The following is an 18,184-nucleotide window of genomic DNA, read 5'->3' on the forward strand; positions in this document are numbered from 1 at the left end:
GAAACAGTCGTAGAAGAAGAAACATGCGGAAGCGCAGCAGTGGCTGAAGGGAAACTGTCCGATTAGAGTCGTTTATTTGGCTGTGTATGACACATTTTTCATAATAGACAGCGTGCTTTATGCCACTTAATTCGTGTACCACAACTTACAGACACCAGAGAAAACAGTTTACTTGCGGGTCTGTATTTGTTTTTCATCAGTTACCGTCAAATTAAACGAGCGTTAGTGAAGTTAACGGTAACATTCAACGTTGACTTCACCGTGTGTGTTGGGATTCGAACAGTCGGCTCTAAACGATGAAAACAATACTCACTGTCCTGTCGTTTTACATTAGATATGAGTCCAGTATACACTTGACCCCAAACTGAAGATGTAAGCTAGTAATGTTTGTGTCACTACACAGTGTTAGCCCCGGGTTGTTCTTCCTGTAACGTAGTAAGCAACTGGTTTGTGTTGATTTCATTGACTTTGCTCACATTACACGTCACAGCACACAAACTGGGTCCAACCAATCTGTGTGACAGAGCACCTAATCATGTTACCCTAATATTAAGGGTAATTTCCATTTTAAATTCGCAGTCCCTCATTAAGAGAAGTTGTTTTCTGTATTTCTAGTTGTATTTATGTCCTGAGCCAAGGTGCTTAGTTGAAGATCAATGTGGATTGTTGTATTGTGTAAGGATGATGCATAGTCACTGAAGTCCTGCTTTTCAAAATTCCATTCATAGGAAAATGTCTAGAAAGTCAAAAAAGAGAAGGTGCAAGAAGTCTTCATCCTCAAATGAAGAAGATGATAAGGTAAGAAGGCATTCAGGAGTGTTTGGTTGCTCTGGGCTGTCTAGCAACAGAGGATACACTCTAATGGCAGGCAGTAGGTCTGAAAGTAAACAAAAACAATTTTCTTTTTCAATTAATCTGAAAATGATGTTTGTCATTTTTCATTTTGTCTATAAAATGTCAGAAGATAATTGGGAACAATAGCCATCACTGAATAAAAAAGACATAGATATATGACATATAGACATACATTGATTGAAAACCTGGAACCAACAAATATTTATGATTCAAACTAATTAAAATTGTTTCAGAATAGTTTTCTGGTGAGCGAAAGAAATGTAATGTTTTTCTCCATGTTTTCAGTCATCCAAGAAACAAGATTTTACTGAGAGTTACAAAAGGGGCAAGAGGAAGCAAGATGTAAAGGAGAGGTTAGATACAGTTTACTTGACTTTTAACAACACATTTATGTTGATATTACGTTGTTGAATATTATTCACTTAATTAATCTGTTTGTTTATTATCTCTGAATGTGATATTTCTTCTGTTCTTCTACATGTAGCTGTGCAGCAAAACCAGAAAAGTGTGAGAAGTCTTCATGCAAGAAGTCTTCATCCTCAAGGGAAGACGATGAAAAGGTAAGAAGGTGTTCAACAGTGTTTTGTTGCTCAGGGCTGTCTTTATGGATAAAATCCTCTTTTTTAATGCATGTTATTTTATGCCATGATATCAATACATATTCAGGTTTATAGTCACATACATTTGTGGAAAACCCCTTGAACAATTGTTCATGGATAAAGTAACCAATCAAGAATGTCTGTTTTTGGCAAGTCTAGCTGTTACCAGACAAATCAAAGTGCTTTGTCAAATTCATGCAAAAAACTGACTAAAAGACTACAAACAGAGATATTACGGGGATAGCTCCTACAGTTTAGATGTATGGCAAAACATCTAACTAGGCAGTAGGACTGAAAGTAAAAAACAAGTTCCATTATCAATTAATCTGAAAATTATATTCTCAATTAATCATTTTGTCTATAAAATGTCAGAAGATGCTTGTGAAAAATAGCCATCACAGTTTCCCAAAGAAGAAATAGACATATATTGATTGTTTTGTCCGATCAATAATAGTTCAAACCCCAAAGATATATTCTAAAACCTGGAACCAGCAAATATTTGGCATTTCTTAATAAAACTAATTCATAATTTATCAAAATTGTTTCAGAATAGGTATCTGGTGAGCAAAATAAATGTAATGTTTTCCCCCATGTTTTCAGTCATCCAAGAAACAAGATTTTACTGAGAATTACAAAAGGGGCAAGAGGAAGCATGTAAAGGAGAGGTTAGATACAGTTTACTTGACTTTTAACAACACATTCATGTTGATATTATGTCGTTGAATATCATTCACTTAATCAATATGTTTGTTTATTTTCTCTGAATGTGATATTTCTTGTTCTTCTACATGTAGCTGTGCAGCAAAACCAGAAAAGTGTGAGAAGTCGTCGTGCAAGAAGTCTTCATCCTCAAGGGAAGAAGATGAAAAGGTAAGAAGGTGTTCAACAGTGTTTTGTTGCTTGGGGCTGTCTTTATGGATAAAATCCTCTATTTTAATGCATGCTATTTTATGTCTAGATATCAATACATATTTTGATATAATAGCCACATACATTTGTGGAAAACCCCTTGAACAATTGTTCATGGATAAAAATAACCAATCAGGAATGTCTGTTTTTGGCAAGTCTAGCTGCTACCAGACAAATCAAAGTGCTTCGTCAAATTCATGCAAAAAACAAAACGCAGACTAAAAGACTACAAACAGAGATATCACAGGGATAGCTACCACAGTATAGATGTATGGCAAAACATCTAACTGTAGGCAGTAGGTCTGAAAGTAAAAAAAAAAGTACTATTTGTAAAAAATAGCCATCACAGTTTCCCAAAGAAGAAATAGACATATTGATTGTTTTTGTCCGATCAATACTAGTCTAAACCACAAAGATATATTCTAAAACCTGGAACCAGCAAATATTTGGCATTTCTTAATAAAACTAATTCATAATTTATCAAAATTGTTTCAGAATAGTTTTCTGGTGAGTAAAAGAAATGTAATGTTTTCCCCCATGTTTTCAGTCATCCAAGGAGCAAGATGTTACTGAGAATTACAAAAGGGGCAAGAGGAAGCATGTAAAGGAGAGGTTAGATACAGTTTACTTGATTATTATGTCGTTGAATATCATTCACTTAATTGATGTTTGTTTATTATCTCTGAATGTGATATTTCTTCTGTTCTTCTACATGTAGCTGTACAGCAAAACCAGAAAAGTGTGCTTTCTCTACCGTTAAAGATGTTTCCCAAAGTACCCGCCACATTAAAAGTGCTGTCTACAGACAATCAAAAACACAAGCAACAAACCCGAAACATGTTTATATGCAAGAAGAATGTACAAAACCAAAACGTGAAATCTCAGGTAAAGATAATACTGTCAGGTGTAAGACTGTGGAAGTCTCAAAACCCTCAAACAATGCAGGTACAGCTCCTCAGAGGACAGAGAAGACATTTAAAGGCAGCACAGATAAAACATCTTCCCATAGTAGCACATCCAATTTAAAAAAACAGCGAATGAGTCCCAGTTTGGTTTCTGCTGAACAGAAAGAACAGAGACCAGATGTACTGAAGAGCAAGTGCAGATCTACAGAACCACCAAGGACTGGAAATGAACACTGGACTGTCAAGACCAGAGAACCAAGCAAGGCCTCGTCTGTCTCTCAGGATTCTTCATGGGAGAAGAAAAAAGAACTGTTCAAGAAGATGTGCAAAAGGCTAGAAGAAAATAAGGCCAAAAGGAGCCTGTGTACAGAGGCAAAAACTCTCTCTGTCCCTACTACAGAGCATTCCTCCACTTCATCCAAGCAGACAGTTAGTAGCTCAAATGTGGTGAAGAATGCCGGGAATGTCCCATCGATGTCATCGAAGACAGTCAAGTCATCATCTGTTCAGCAACAAATATGCCATCATGCATCACTTCTGCCTCTTCGGTTTAAGATATCAAAAAAGGTTCAACCAGGACCAGTATATAGCCCCGGTAACAATAATGGTGCTAGTTCTTCAAACACAAGTCTCAAACATGGGACTGAGCCTTCAGACTCGAGGCCCTCAAGAAGCAATGCCATGCAGGAGAGTGTCCAACAAGCTCCCTGCTGTTTGGATGCGACACCTAGTTCTTCATCTGAAGGGCAAGATAAGAAGTCGTTTTCGTCAAGCCTACTCCCAGTTACGTCTCATACACTCACTGAGCCGTGGCATGACCAGGTATTATTCATTTAAGTTTGTTTTACATGTATTGCTTTACTTGGCTTTTTTTTCACACATACATTGTTCATGTAGTCAGCTAGTGTATTTAAATTACATCTGCATTATGTTGTTAAAATATTTCAAAATGGAAAGGGAGTATTCATATTTATTATTCTTCCAAAATATGTTTTTCTGTAGATGCAAGTGGTTGAAGAGCTTCACCTAGCCCGCTCCGAGAAGCGATTGGAGGTGAACGTTCTGCAGATCTATGGGGAACTCACCTGTATGGACATAGACCCTCCAGAAGAGGGAGCTGCAGACACACAAGGTACGTTTTATTGTTAAATTGAGAGACGCTTGAAATTGTGTGCACTCATCATGAGTGTAAATACAAACTCTCTATGGAATGTAGTCTCAAATGTTACTCCCATGTAAAACAGGATTTCACCGAACAAAGTAATCATAACATTCTATTTAACAGGGAAAAAATATTCTGATCCGTAACCTACACAGGCACTAAACTTTGGCTGAAATTGTTATGTTTAATTTAATTTAATTCTGTTGTTAACTTTTGACAATCAACAACAGACTATTTTTATATATATGAACTTGCTTTTTGCAGGTGAACAACCTCCTCAGCAAGACCTAATCCTTGTTTTGGACACCAACATTCTCCTCAGTCACCTGGATTATGTGAAACAGATCAGCTCTCACGGCCTTGGAGGTGTTTAGGATGATTTTAATACTTGTTTTTTCTTGTAGAATGATTTATGGTTATTTCATATGTTATATAATGATGTAACATGCCGTTATGGAAAGTATCCAGTTAGTTTTCACTCCCACATTTGTCCAGTTGTGAGCCAATACATGTTTAACTGTCCTGTCCTTGGGTTGATTTTGTATTTGCCTATATTCCTTGCCCTTACATTTTTCAGATCATTTTAATTACTTTAATAGTATTTTATGAATATGTCAAGTATTGATACAGTTATCTTAGCACACATGAGGAGCAGGAAGGTAATCTAAGTATGCAAAGAAGAGACCAAGACAAGCATCTGCTCACAAAGAAATAATTCCATCACACAATCAATGGTTGAAAAGGACATTATTGTTGGGGAATTATCCTAAAAAACATACTAAAAAAGTATGAATTAAAAAAAAAAAAAATGTAATTTTTAATTTCTAGTTACAATAAAAGGCACTCATGTTATGGCATATGGAATCATCAATACTTGCTTTCTCCCCACTTCATGTTCTCTTAGCCCCTGTAGTCCTGATCCCCTGGGTGGTGCTTCAGGAGCTGGATTCCCTAAAAAGGGGGAGAGGCATGTCCGGTTCTGTGGCGCACCTGGCAACTCCTGCCATCTCATATATTTACAACTCTTTGAAGAATCGGGGGCCTCACCTGTGGGGGCAGTCTATGCAGCAGGCCGTTGAGAGCAGCAGTGAGTGTTTATTTAAGGAAAATATGGGAATTTTCTGTGCATTGAAAGTAGTAAAACATGTATTACAACCAAGTACGGAACCTACAAGTTAAGAGTGGGTATTGTCTCCATAAGGAGACATATACAGGACAGAAAGTCCTGTATATGTGTGATCTAAGTATGTTATTGAGCATGGTACAGGGTTTTAGGTGTGTATTGCAGCCTCTTATCCTATGAGTAACTTGACTACTTTTTTTCTTTTCGTCCTTTACCTTGTAAATTACACACAGCTACATACAGCTCATGCCCAACACTTACACAAATACTAGGTGGCACTATCACTAAGCTAATTCATCATCAATGCATACATATTGTAAATCTCAAGGACAGGTTTCACCCTTGCATAAGGTAACCCACGCCTTAACTGTATATTATATTAATATTAATTTCAACAGTGGTGTAAGGTTCTCCTCAAAATGAGATGTGATAAAGGAGATTTAGCAGATACATTGTTTACTTATTTATCTCTTAAAATAGACTTGGAATCTCTATCTCTTGGTCTTCATCGTTGAATCTTCCCCCTTGTCTATGAAAGAAAAAGACACCCTGTTGTAAAGTGTGCTAACACGCTTAACATGAGCTATCATTGTACTGAATTCATCATGTCTTTTTAACAGACTGTCATGTTTTTATCTGTCACTCTTGTCTTTCTCTTCCACTCCCTTTCCCTCTCTTTGTACCTCCTTGTCCCCAGACGGTCTGAATGCTGAGAACAACGATGACAGGGTGCTGCAGTGCTGCCTGCAGTACCAGGGTCTGTACCCAGAGTGTACTCTCATTCTATGCACGTGAGTTGCCCCTCTACCTATGGGATATACTGCTGCTGCTGCAGAGTCTGTAGCTGCAGTTGAATAGTCAAAAAATGACCTCCTAAAGTCTAACCCTAACCACTTTTCCTTGACCTCTGTGGAAAACGTCACAGGGTTCAAGGAAAGATGGGAAGGAGAATTCATGAGGAGTTAGGAAAAGACAACCGCGGTGTTTAGTAAATCCGACTCCACTTTCACTAAGCGACGTAGTTATGACATGACGGCAGGTGGATGTTAGTGTAATTGTGGGGCGGTATTATCTCCTTTCCTTTCATAAAGGAAGGTCTAGTGTTTCCTATGCTAAAGGAGCTAAGTTAGAAAGCATTGAAGCTCCTTTCCTTTGCATTTAGAGAATTCGACCAGCACTTATCATGGCGGTCACTTGGATACTTCCGGATCATTTCACTCAGTGAGGAACCTTCCTAACCAAAAAGGACTATTCGACCGCAGCCTGTGTCCTCTGCAAATAATGTACATGCATATGACTGTGACTGTCACTGAGCCCAGCCAGATAGTTCCAGTTCACAAGCGAGAGGGCCAGACAGAATAATTGGGCAAGAATAGATGTGCTGAGCATGGAGAGTTTAGTTTGGCTTGCAACATTGTATTGTTTGACCTTCTTTTAACTTATTTCTCTGACTATTTCCAAATGTCATTTTGCAAAATTAAAGTAGAAATTAGTGGGCAGACATTCAATTATTGTTGCACAGTACAGGTTTGATGATAGCGACCAAACCTTGATTTAAAAAAGTTGCATCCTAATGTTGTTTGTGTTATCACTGCTTATATAGACTTGCCAGATAAAAAACATGTTGTCCTCTATTTCCTCTCTAGTAATGATAAGAATCTATGCTGTAAGGCCCTGGTGAGTGGAGTGAAGGCCCTCAGCAAGAATGATTTGGAAGAAGAGATTGGAAAGTCCAGACATAGCTTTCATCCTCTGGGAAACATTAGGAGTCCCATGCTGCCCCACGTCAGCCCTCACCTCCCATCACCAATGCAGAGCAGGCGCTACACACCAGCCCAGCCACTCAGTCAAGAGAGAACAGGCCTTTCTGTAGAAGAGAAAGGTGAGCCAGGGGTTAATGTGTACTTTTTTGCAAAACAGGAAATTACCTGCCATTTTACATCATGGCGTAATAGTTAACAGCACACACCATCCATGCCCTTGCCACTTCTTCACAGCCCTTTGAATTTGCATGTTTTAGTTGCCTCACTTCAAGTCCATCTGGATTAAGTGTTTAATACAGGTGACATTTTAGCAGTTTTAACAAACAAAAAATACACAGACTGGACAGTGTATTTGTCATGTAACATCTTCCACATTACCTCATGTGTATTTTGTGCTGCCATACGCTCCAGCAGGGTTCTTACGGTCATGCAAAACCTGGAAAAGTCATGGAATTTTAAAATGGTTATTTCCAGGCCTGGAAAAGCCCTTGAAAAAAAATAATTCCCAAAAGTTTTGGAAAAGTCATGGAAATTTGTTATATTCATATGTTCATGGCATTCATTTAAGATGAGTTTGAAATAATTAATATGCTTTTAAAAGAAAGTCGCTCAAAATGTAAACAGGCATACATAAAGTCATCTATATAAATGTTTATTCTTTTAATCAAACCATTGTCTCATTTATTTGTGTCATTTAAGGTATACTGTATGCTTTGGAAGTCTCATTGTTAGTTTGAATACTACATTTTTTTACTTTTTCATGTATACACCGAGATTTCACAAAATGTTTGGTCATGGAAATGTTGTTTAAAGTCATGGAAATCCATTGGTCAAAATGTGTATGAACCCTGTCCAGCTTGCTCTCCTGCTGCAAATATATGCATTTAATTTTTTGTAAAAAATAGCCGCTGTCCTGTATTATGGGTATATATTTTGTATCCACTCATACACAGTATGTATGTTTGTATGTAACACAGATAACAAGCAACTGAGCACAAGAGAGGATGAAGAGAAGACAAAATGGAGCCCCAGCAGCGTTTCTGAACTAGAGGACTGCCTGCGAGAGGTGCTGTCCGATGTGTTAGAGGTGGAGATGAAGGCCGCTTACGAAGACCTCTGGCTAGAGGTAAAATTGTGAATTGGAATTTCACGTTATCTTTTAGACTATATTGTAATTACTGTTTCTAAATGCATTTAGAACTAATATCCGGTATTCATGAAGGGATCAAAGGCGCATATTTGGTTTATTTGCAATCATTTTAGATCAGATTTATATGTTTTGGGTGGACAATATGCAACAAATATTCTCTTGTGTGCTATTCAAGAGTCTAGATAGGCCAGATTGACTGACATTTTGAAAATTGCAATATTTTCCATTTTGGGCGATTGATCATGTGTTGTTTCTTCTGTTAACAGATAGTTTACCTAAAACCACCCTGGACTCTTCAAGATGTCTTGCAGTGTTTGAAAAAGCACTGGATTGCTGTCTTTGGGCAAGTTGTCCCACGGAGAAAGCTGCAAACTGTTTTAAACCTCATTGAATTCTTCAACTCAGGTATGTGGGTGGAAGAAGAAGGAAGTGCTGTTATGTATCTGTGCTGTTAAGTGCTGTTATGTATGTGTTTTTTAATGTTTTTCTTTCTATGAACAAAAACACATTGGTTGTTTTACCCCAGATAAAGATTTCCAGTATAGTCTTGGAGGATTTGTCTTGAATCGTGTTGCAACTATGACTGGCACCATCCTTAACTGAACAATTCACAATACATAATGAATAACGTAAAATGTTCAATAAAAGCTAGTAAAGACATGATAAAACAAATAGATAATACATGAAACAGATACTAGTGGATCATCTGGTCAGGTGGATGTGTCTAAATGTTTGTTTCTGTAAACAAAGTGTGTTAACCTCCTGCTCTGTTGTATTTAGCATCATCTCTGTTGCTGGTATTTGGTGAAGCTTGATAATGTCAAACACTGTCGATAAAAACAATTGATGCCAGTTTTCTTGGAGCATATTTTAATCTTACTTTGAACGTGAACAATAGATTTTGGGGAAAAAAATAAATAAACTTGAGCTACTACATGAGATTCATGAGCATAAACTTTCACATCTGTGGAAACAGCCAAGCTGAGCTCCCAGAGGAATCAAAATGCAAAGATATTATTTGTGCCACTCTGGACAGCAGCGTTAAGATACTGAGTCATCCCTCAGATAAAACACTTTCTCCACTGGGGTATGACGTGGTCTGCCCTGCATTGCGCTAGAATCCTACAGAACTACATGTAGAATTAGGTCATCTGCTAAAACAGGACACTCAAATGTGTGTCAGAAAGATGCTGACTTGTCCACTGCAGCACTTCATACCCTGGACCTCATGACTCAATCTGATTACATTACGCTTACAGTTCTGTGTGTGTGTTGGTCTCAGCCTCTCATTCAGTCTATTAGTCCACCTGTGTGGGGTTGGCTGCTACAACTATGGGACAGTGATTTTGTTATTTGATAAGACAATAGAGTTTTGCCCTTTCTCTCTGTTTATACACTAACATGAGGCTGCATTTCTTGGTACCACACAGCCTGGCTCTATGTGAGGCTAAGAAAAAAATCTTGGAGTGGAAAAGTACTGCATGCTATTTTCTAGTCTCCCATAAGCAGGCTGTGAGCATGCATGTGTCATGTGTGTAGCTACACTTGTGAGGACAGAACTTTTACAGCTTCCTAAAAAGGGACAAAGGTGGAATTTTTAAGACATACAATGCAGGAATTGTCACGTGCTATTTGTAAACACAACATTTAAAGTTGGCCCCTCCTCTCCCCGGCTCAACAACACCAGAAGTGCATATCCCTTTGACTGCAGTTAATAGAAAACAACCCAGTGTACCACCTGCAGCATCACACACCCCAGCCAATGTGAAAGCCAACATCAGATTCACGGTCATTCGCCTCACTGTATTTCCATTTTTTTCAATGCTGTGTCCTCTATTTTACACAGCAAAATGCAAAGACAAGAGAAAATATAGGCATAGGGCCGGAGCTCTGCAGATACAGACACTGCCACACACTTCTAGTGGGTCATAGATGATGATTGAGAGGGATTTGTTTTGTATGAGTCTATCCAATGTTGCATAGTATACCTTTAAGACTTGAGTTAGATTTGTTAAAGGTAAGTTAGGTAAGGGCTAGAGAATGGGGTTACCTGTCATAGGGATCATTTAGGTTACACTGAGGGTTAGGACAATGGATAGGTATGTGTATGTTATGTTTAAAGTCACAGTATGTCCTAAGGATATCGATGGCCAAAGTGCAAAACCTCCTATCTACAAAATGATCCAGGAAAAGTTTAATTTTTTTCTTCTTCTTTTTATATTATGTCTTGGGTATCTTTAAAAGATAGCATTCTGCAAGAAAACTACAAGTTTTTCTTTTGAATTCTCAAAAAAAGTGAATTTTTCAGATAGGAGGTTTTGCTCTTCGGCCATTGATGTGTAAGTATGTAAGACCATACAATGTACTTTCAAGTATTCAGCATCTTGAAAGTCTCAAAACAGAGTTGGACATAATACACATTCACACAAGTTCAGTCTGAGCTGAACTGTGTCCGTCACCATCTGGCTGTTTTGCTTTACATCTATATCTATATCTGTCACCCCCAGGACCATTTCAAACCAGTCACTCCCCTGCACATCCCTTCATACTTCATATTTAAATACACATGTCACTTTAACATTACACTTTAACATACATTACACTTTAACACACACTTACATTACACTTGTTTACAGTACTGTTGTCTGTTTGTCTGTGCACTTTATTTGATATTTGATATTCTATTGTAAATGCAATATGTTTCTATTGCACTGTTGTTTGTCTATTATATATGCACCACCCACCAAGACAAATTCTTCGTATGTGTAACATACCTAGCAAATAAATGGTTCTGATTCTTATACATTTATGACAGTTCTTCTCAAAGGTTAGACACACAAGACATCCTCATCCCTTTTGTCTAGGTGGACCAAAACAGTTGGCAACTGAATGTATGTACACCTTCATATGCATCGATTGGCACACGTCTGATGGCTCGTATCTATTTATCACGTGTTTCCTCAGGGTACACGGCAAACTGTAGCACTAAGTCAGCAGCCCTCCAACAAGCTAAGGAGCTTGTGAAAGTGTTTGGGAAAAGTTCAAGACTTGTTCCCAGTGCTATCTCCATGATGGACAACATTTACAACAAGCTACAACCGCAGGTCAGGTCGGAGCAAATTTGATGTTGCTATGCACTCACAACTTAAACAAATCCCACTTCTGATCTGTTCAAGAAGTTAACTCCCTTTCTAGAATACTGCACCCTCTGAATTGTGTTCTACATTGTGGTGGTTTGGAAGCACAGAAATACACAAAGATATTTTTGTTCTACCCTGTTTCTGTTGTGTATTGGGTTTATATCAAGATAGTTCTTGGGGGAAATATATTCTCTATTAGATTTGAAAGGGTTGAGAATTATTATCAAAACAAAAATGACTCAGACAGCAGGATGCATATTCATATTATACACCGTATATAATTTGTTATTTGACACTGTTGGATTTTAAAGATACATCGCTGTGTGTGTGTAGTGGGAACCTCCTGCCTGCGATGTTGTCATGAATGATAATGATGAAGAGAAACAACCCACGCCTGCTCAGGTCTCTCACCAGGAAGTGTGGGCCCTGTTTGAGAACATCTGGTCTCATGTGTATCAAATAAGGTGGGTGTAACAGGGATCTGACTGATGCAGCGCTGGGATGATTATACTGTCACGAACATTTTGAGGATGATGTGTGCAGATTGTCATTAAAAAAAAGCGCCTTGATTTTTGAAGGATAATGAGAAAAGATTAGCGCAAAAACAACTCTTTGGAGGTTGTTTATTTAAATTTGTATTCCAAGTCATGTAAGGTCATTTTTTCCTGTCACGTTTCAGCTTAGAAGTGTTCAAAGCTCTGGGCTTTGACCCTCACACTATGCAGAGACCTCAGCCGGTGGGAGGTCCTCCACCACAGGACGCCTTGGTCTGTTTGCACAGAATGTCCTCCATGGTCTCACAGCTGCTCCAAGCCTTCAGCAGGTGTGTTAGCCCACTCATATCACTGCTGTCAGTCTAAACTTACCACCAGACGTTCTGCTTCTTTACCTGTTCTATGTAAATTGTATATTCAGTCTACTGACTTTTTTTTATATTAACAATGAATCACATGACAACTTGTATGTGAAAGGAGGTCACTTGTGGTGATGAACCCACAAAGAAGTATCACCTGACTGCAGTTCCCCTCAGCTCCACAAAGCATAACACTCATGATGCTATGTTTCCAGGCTTGCTTTATTTATTGTGCTATGTGTCTGTACTCGGCTGTGCTTTGTTTATTTATCTCTCGGTTGTATGTGCTCCCCTCTGAATCAGTTTCATGTTGCTGCTAACAGAAAACATCTTACTGTGCAGAACCCGTACAGCCCATTAAAATAAATGGTGAAACAATTCAGACAATAATGTTTTTAACTTTATGACCATTTAGATATTTCTCTCTGTAATGATGGGAACAATAAAGGAACATTATGCTGTGTTTTCTGATGGAAAAAGGTGTTTTTTAATACCTCAAAGCAGACATAATAGTTAGAATAAGCTTTTTAGGACAATGCTACATTTGACTTTATCAGCAGGAATCTGTGTTTACTTCATGTGTGTGCATCTTTGCATTTCTGTGCTTATTTATGCACATGCATGTGTGTGTCTTACACAAGTACAGTTGCCTAAGAGACAGCAAGACTAATTTTTTGATATGTTTGAGCAAAGCTATGACTCATTCCATACAGGCTCTCTCTCTTTGCCTCCTCACTATTTTCTATGGGGACACTAGATATGGATAATTTAGGTACATTTTATATTCCTCATTCTTCACTCCTTTGCTGGCACTCCTTACTCTCTTTTTGTCTCTGTTTTGACTTAGTTGTTTCTTTCCCTGTGTTTGTGCATTTTGGGTTTGGTGCATGGTGAGGGATGGATATAGGTAGAGAAAACAAGTGCTGTGTATTAATTTCGTTACACATACAACCTTTTCAAGCTTCAGCTGAAAAAAGGTTGTCCCTATAATGTGTGTTTTTTTTGTCCATCTCAGCATCTTGTCGTCAGCCCCTGGTTTAGAAGAAGCTCAGGCACTGCTCGCCATCATTCACTCTAATAAGGTTGGTACCATTTCACATGTTATTGGTATAACATTAGATGGTGCCATTTATTAAAGTAATTTGACTTTTTTCCTCCGCAGTGGTCTTTGTCATGTTTAGCTCACCGTGCTCAGGTCATATGCATTGTGTTTCAGATTGTTGATATGGATTCCAGATTGACAGCCAAAGACCTTCTTGATTGTTTCTCACAACAAGACTACAGGTAGGACGCACACAAACACGAACATAAGAAGGATGACTGTATAGACACTGTTGAACCAGAGCAGAGTGCTGTTACACTGTGACTTCTGTCTGTCTGCTAAATCAGATGGAGATTTATTGACTCAACTCCCACAGTACAGCTGGAATCTAAGCAGTCTGCATAAAAAAAAAGAAGGAATTATCTATTTATTTAATATTCTCTCTATCTATTTTGCCTTTTGTTTTTCTTTTTTCTCCTTCTTCCCCAACTGACTAAATCCTACTGTCCTCCCCACTCTTCTCCTCTAAACTGTCTCCCCTTCATCTCCTTTCGTCGTCGCCTACTGTGTTCACGCCATACTTCTGACTCTCACACTCATTCCCACCGCTGCTCATTCTGTTTTTATGGGCCTCTAACTCAACCTACAAGTGTTAAAGTTGTTCCTCCGGAGAATTAATAATCTTTTCTTATGAATCAATGTGAACACCTTAGTTATGTTTGTCAGACATGAAAGAATCAATTTTCTGGTCCAGTGATTTAACTTTACTTTATTATGATTATTTCAACAGAACAGACCTTATTTTTCTTCTGTTCATTAGTGCCCTTTGTGTGTCATTGTTGTTCTTTGTCTCTGGCCTTCGAGGACATGTTTGATTTGATTGTCTGTGCTTCTAATTACTGACAAATGCGGCAGATCATTCAAATCTTTCACGAATATAAACTTCTACTTGCTTAAAGTTTATCTACTCCCTTCCATATGTTTTAACATACAGAACAAGCCTAAAATGTTTTTTTTGTTTTTTCTTCAGAGGATAAGCATATTAAAACTAGTGAAATATATCCAGCACCCCCTTTATTTGACATGTTTGACACAGTTTGATTTATGCCCTTAACAATGACATTCTTCTGACCCGAATCAAACTGTCTCAAGTTCCCCCGAACTCTTGTGCTCTTTGTTGAAGCATGCCCGGGCAGGTATGTGTTGTTTATCCAGCATCATAGCCATTACTTTGTCATAATAGCTCTCCTCAAAGATATCCCCAGCAGAGCTCTGACAATAATGGTGGACATGTCAACAATTCCAAACAATTGCGGCACTTAACATATTTCATCAAAGAACTGCTTAATAGATGTTTGTACTTTTGTAATCTAATAAACATTCATATTCATCACCAGGCTGGCATTTTAGGGGACTGTGAACCCATATCCAGTTGCTTCGTTGGCTGTTGAAACATAAACACACCGGCGTTGTCTTGTAGGGTAAGGATGTATCTGTATGGGCAATAATTCATGCTGGTCCTGCACTAAGATTTACTTTTCAAGTGGCAGTGTGAACTAGTAATAAATGATCGGTTGACTTTATTTGAACCATGGAGATTTACTAGGACTCCCATAAACTGTCATGAAGTTAACATAGTGTTGATTTACCAAGCGTTGCCTGGATTACAGGTGAAAACCGTTGTATGTCACTTCACCAAGCTATTGTTAATGTCATTATCTTATCACCTGATTTTAACCTGTGGCTAAGATATCACTATTTTGAAGAAGTACATTATTAGTATCTTTTGAAAGGGGTATTTGTTTGCAGCTTGAGAAAAACGTAAAGCTGTCTGAAAGGCTGAATTTAGGACGACAAAGTGACCTCTGCCGTTCATCTCACTCCCTCATGTAACACAGGCTTTACTTTATGCCTTCTCTAAGATTATCTTGCAAGATTTCGGACTACATATTAACACAGTTATCCTACTTATCTGTTTATATTTTGCTCCTTGTAACCCGGAATATGAGATGGTTGAACATAAAGTGCACACTACTTTTGCTTCAGCGACAACTAATGTTGTCACTGATAGCGACTGATAGTGTGTGCTAAGCTCTCTCTATTTAATATTAAAGATAATATTATTTAAATGCTACTAAACTGTGACAGTTAAACTTTTGCAGTTCTGAAATGATTATTGGTTAGTTTAACTCAAATTAATCACCAACAATTTTGATAATCAGTTGATTGTTTCATACGAAAAATAACACATACAGGCATGAACAGAATTTGTAACACCGTGACAACAGGTCCATCATAATATACCTCTGAAGATAAATTGCTGCTGCATATGTAACTGTAGGTTGAACCAGCCGCTTCCATGTTGTTTTCTGGCCATTGTGTGTCATCTGTTAAAGCCACAGCCTGACTGTCAGAAGCTGTTTCTGAGGATTTCATTACCACATCAAATATATTAACTTTCACTAATAGTATAGTGATATTGTAGCTCTTGCTCACTTGAAAGAACATTTATAATCAGTCCTGTTGTTGTTGGTATTGATAATGATTATTGTATTATCATAACCAAAGTAAGTAGACATCTGCTGTGTCACTTTGTGGAGGAGCTTTAAGGGCACCACTGAGAGGTATAGTTCAACTGAATGTGTGGTGAATATTTTATTTTCTACACTCACTGTAAAGTTATGTCAGCCTTTACTTAGTGAGCGCATTATCCGTAGTCAACCAACAGGCTTTGGCTTTTACTAAAACCCTCTTACCCTGAACTAAAAACCTGTTAATATCAATGTACAAAAATACAAAAGCGTGCACCGCATTTCTTGATACCTAATAATTGTTGCTAAACAAAACTTTTCTCTGGCTTAGCTTGTGGCTCTTGTGCGATACAGCGAGAAATGAACAGATCTGTACATTAGTGAAAACAAGTAATTTGCCCCACAGATGCATGACGACATATCGGAGGAGAGTAAACGCATCAAGTCAGGATTCAGCAGGAATAATAAACACTGTTTTCAGGACTACACTGCACAAACCCCAGACACAGAGGATTGTTTTAAATATTTGTGAATTAATAAGCAATACTGAAGGCTAAAGTTTAGGTCAGTTAATCTGCTTTATCATGATTGTGTGTCACTCGATTTAGATTCAAATATTGGTGCACTAAAGCAGATGAAACACCCTTCTTCCACCCACTTCAAATCAACCACAGCAAAAGACAAACACAGAGGTCCAACTCTGGCTTTGTGTTCATGTCGGACGCTTTCAGAAACAAGATGGTTGGGCTCTTAATGTCCCACCATTTGTCAAGCACACTACGCTGCCTTGTCTTGTATCTAATGCATCTCTTTGCTTGTGTTCCCAGGGACAAGCTGAGAAATGGAGGGAACCAGTTAATGGGGGTTAAAGAGGCCCTGGATTGTTGTATTGGGGCCACAGGTCATCACACCACCTTTCCCACATCAGCGCCCTGATTGGATCAGAATCTGCGAGTCTGCAGCCAAGAATAAACTGATATTATTTACTTGAATTATAGCCTGGTATTTTGAAGGGATGTCTAATCATACTGTGCCTCTAGTGACTGTTTACCTTTTTCACAGTTGAGCAGTGATTGATAATTTTTCACCTTTCATCATATTTCAGTTCATTAAGTCTCTAAAACATTTTGGCACAAAAAGTATTGTTTTATCTCGTAAGTTAAATCAATTGTGGCTTTCATTATTATTATTTAAACGATGATATTTGTTTTGGAAACATAGTTTGTTACATAGTGTGCAAACACAGAATTAGAGATGTATCCATTTTTATATTTTTGGACCATATGAATGTGTGATGATGTAACAGTGACTGAAGTTCTAGGTTTACCCCTCGGCCCACTGTTCCCATTACTTATGATTGTTCAACTTCAGCATAAGCTTCGGTTCACTGGGCTTAAAGGAATAATACGTTTAGGTTTAGGTTGCTTTCATGCTGAGAGGTAGACGAGAAGAAGGATACCATCCACATATCAGTCCATTCAATATTAAGGTGGAGATGGAAGAGGATTAGCTCTTTTGTTTTTTTTCCATACAAAAACCAAAGTGTAAACATAACTTTGGTTTTACGGTGCCCAGCAAGCTGTTTACCCGTTTTCAGTGTTCGTGCTAAGCTAAGCTAACTGTCTCGTATTTAGCTTACAGACATAAAAGGGACTTCGGTGCTCTCGTCTAACCCTCAGCAGGAAAGTAAATAAGCGTATTTTTTCATTTTAGCTTCTTTTCAAACGCAGAATTTTTGAAAGCCAACAGATCGGACTGTCCAACAACCATGAGAAGCTGAAACCAAATAGTTATTTCTGTGGTTGTCACACATAATCACAAATGATCAGGAACACGGCTTTAATTAATAGACTAGAATGAAACCCAGTGACTTTTCAGATTTAGCTAGTTTGGGTTTATTTTTAAATATAAATGTAAATAATTGGAGACCACAATATATTTTTTAATAAATGAGTTAAATGTTTACAACAAATTAAATGTTTTGAAGTTGTGTTTTATTAGCGATTTCTTTTTCTTATATGGATCATTTGCTTCTGTTGATCTTTGAGTAGAAATGATTTCTGAACTATTTTAGCCTTAGTAGCAGTAATTGCAGTACCTTGGGGTATTTCCTGCAGTTTTTAGGAGAGGCTCGCCTGTGTATTATAGTATG

The 18,184-nt window shown here is 38.0% G+C and overlaps 1 protein-coding gene across 1 annotated transcript; it reads left to right on the top strand.

Annotated features, from left to right (window-relative positions):
* Positions 1-732: 732 nt before the first annotated feature.
* On the top strand, positions 733-16,968 carry swt1 (SWT1 RNA endoribonuclease homolog; the record flags this gene model as incomplete). Its single annotated transcript, XM_079221569.1, has 20 exons — positions 733-798; positions 1,141-1,208; positions 1,340-1,415; positions 2,055-2,119; positions 2,249-2,324; positions 2,911-2,975; positions 4,000-4,090; positions 4,271-4,400; positions 4,695-4,796; positions 5,335-5,517; positions 6,251-6,344; positions 7,200-7,435; positions 8,294-8,442; positions 8,733-8,871; positions 11,431-11,570; positions 11,940-12,070; positions 12,286-12,429; positions 13,475-13,541; positions 13,676-13,743; positions 16,860-16,968. The coding sequence occupies 20 exons, from the start codon at positions 733-735 to the stop codon at positions 16,966-16,968; spliced, it is 2,199 nt and encodes a 732-aa protein (XP_079077695.1).
* Positions 16,969-18,184: the final 1,216 nt, after the last annotated feature.

This window comes from Taurulus bubalis (assembly GCF_910589615.1).
Source record: "Taurulus bubalis genome assembly, chromosome: 7".
NCBI classification, from domain to species: Eukaryota; Metazoa; Chordata; class Actinopteri; order Perciformes; family Cottidae; genus Taurulus; species Taurulus bubalis.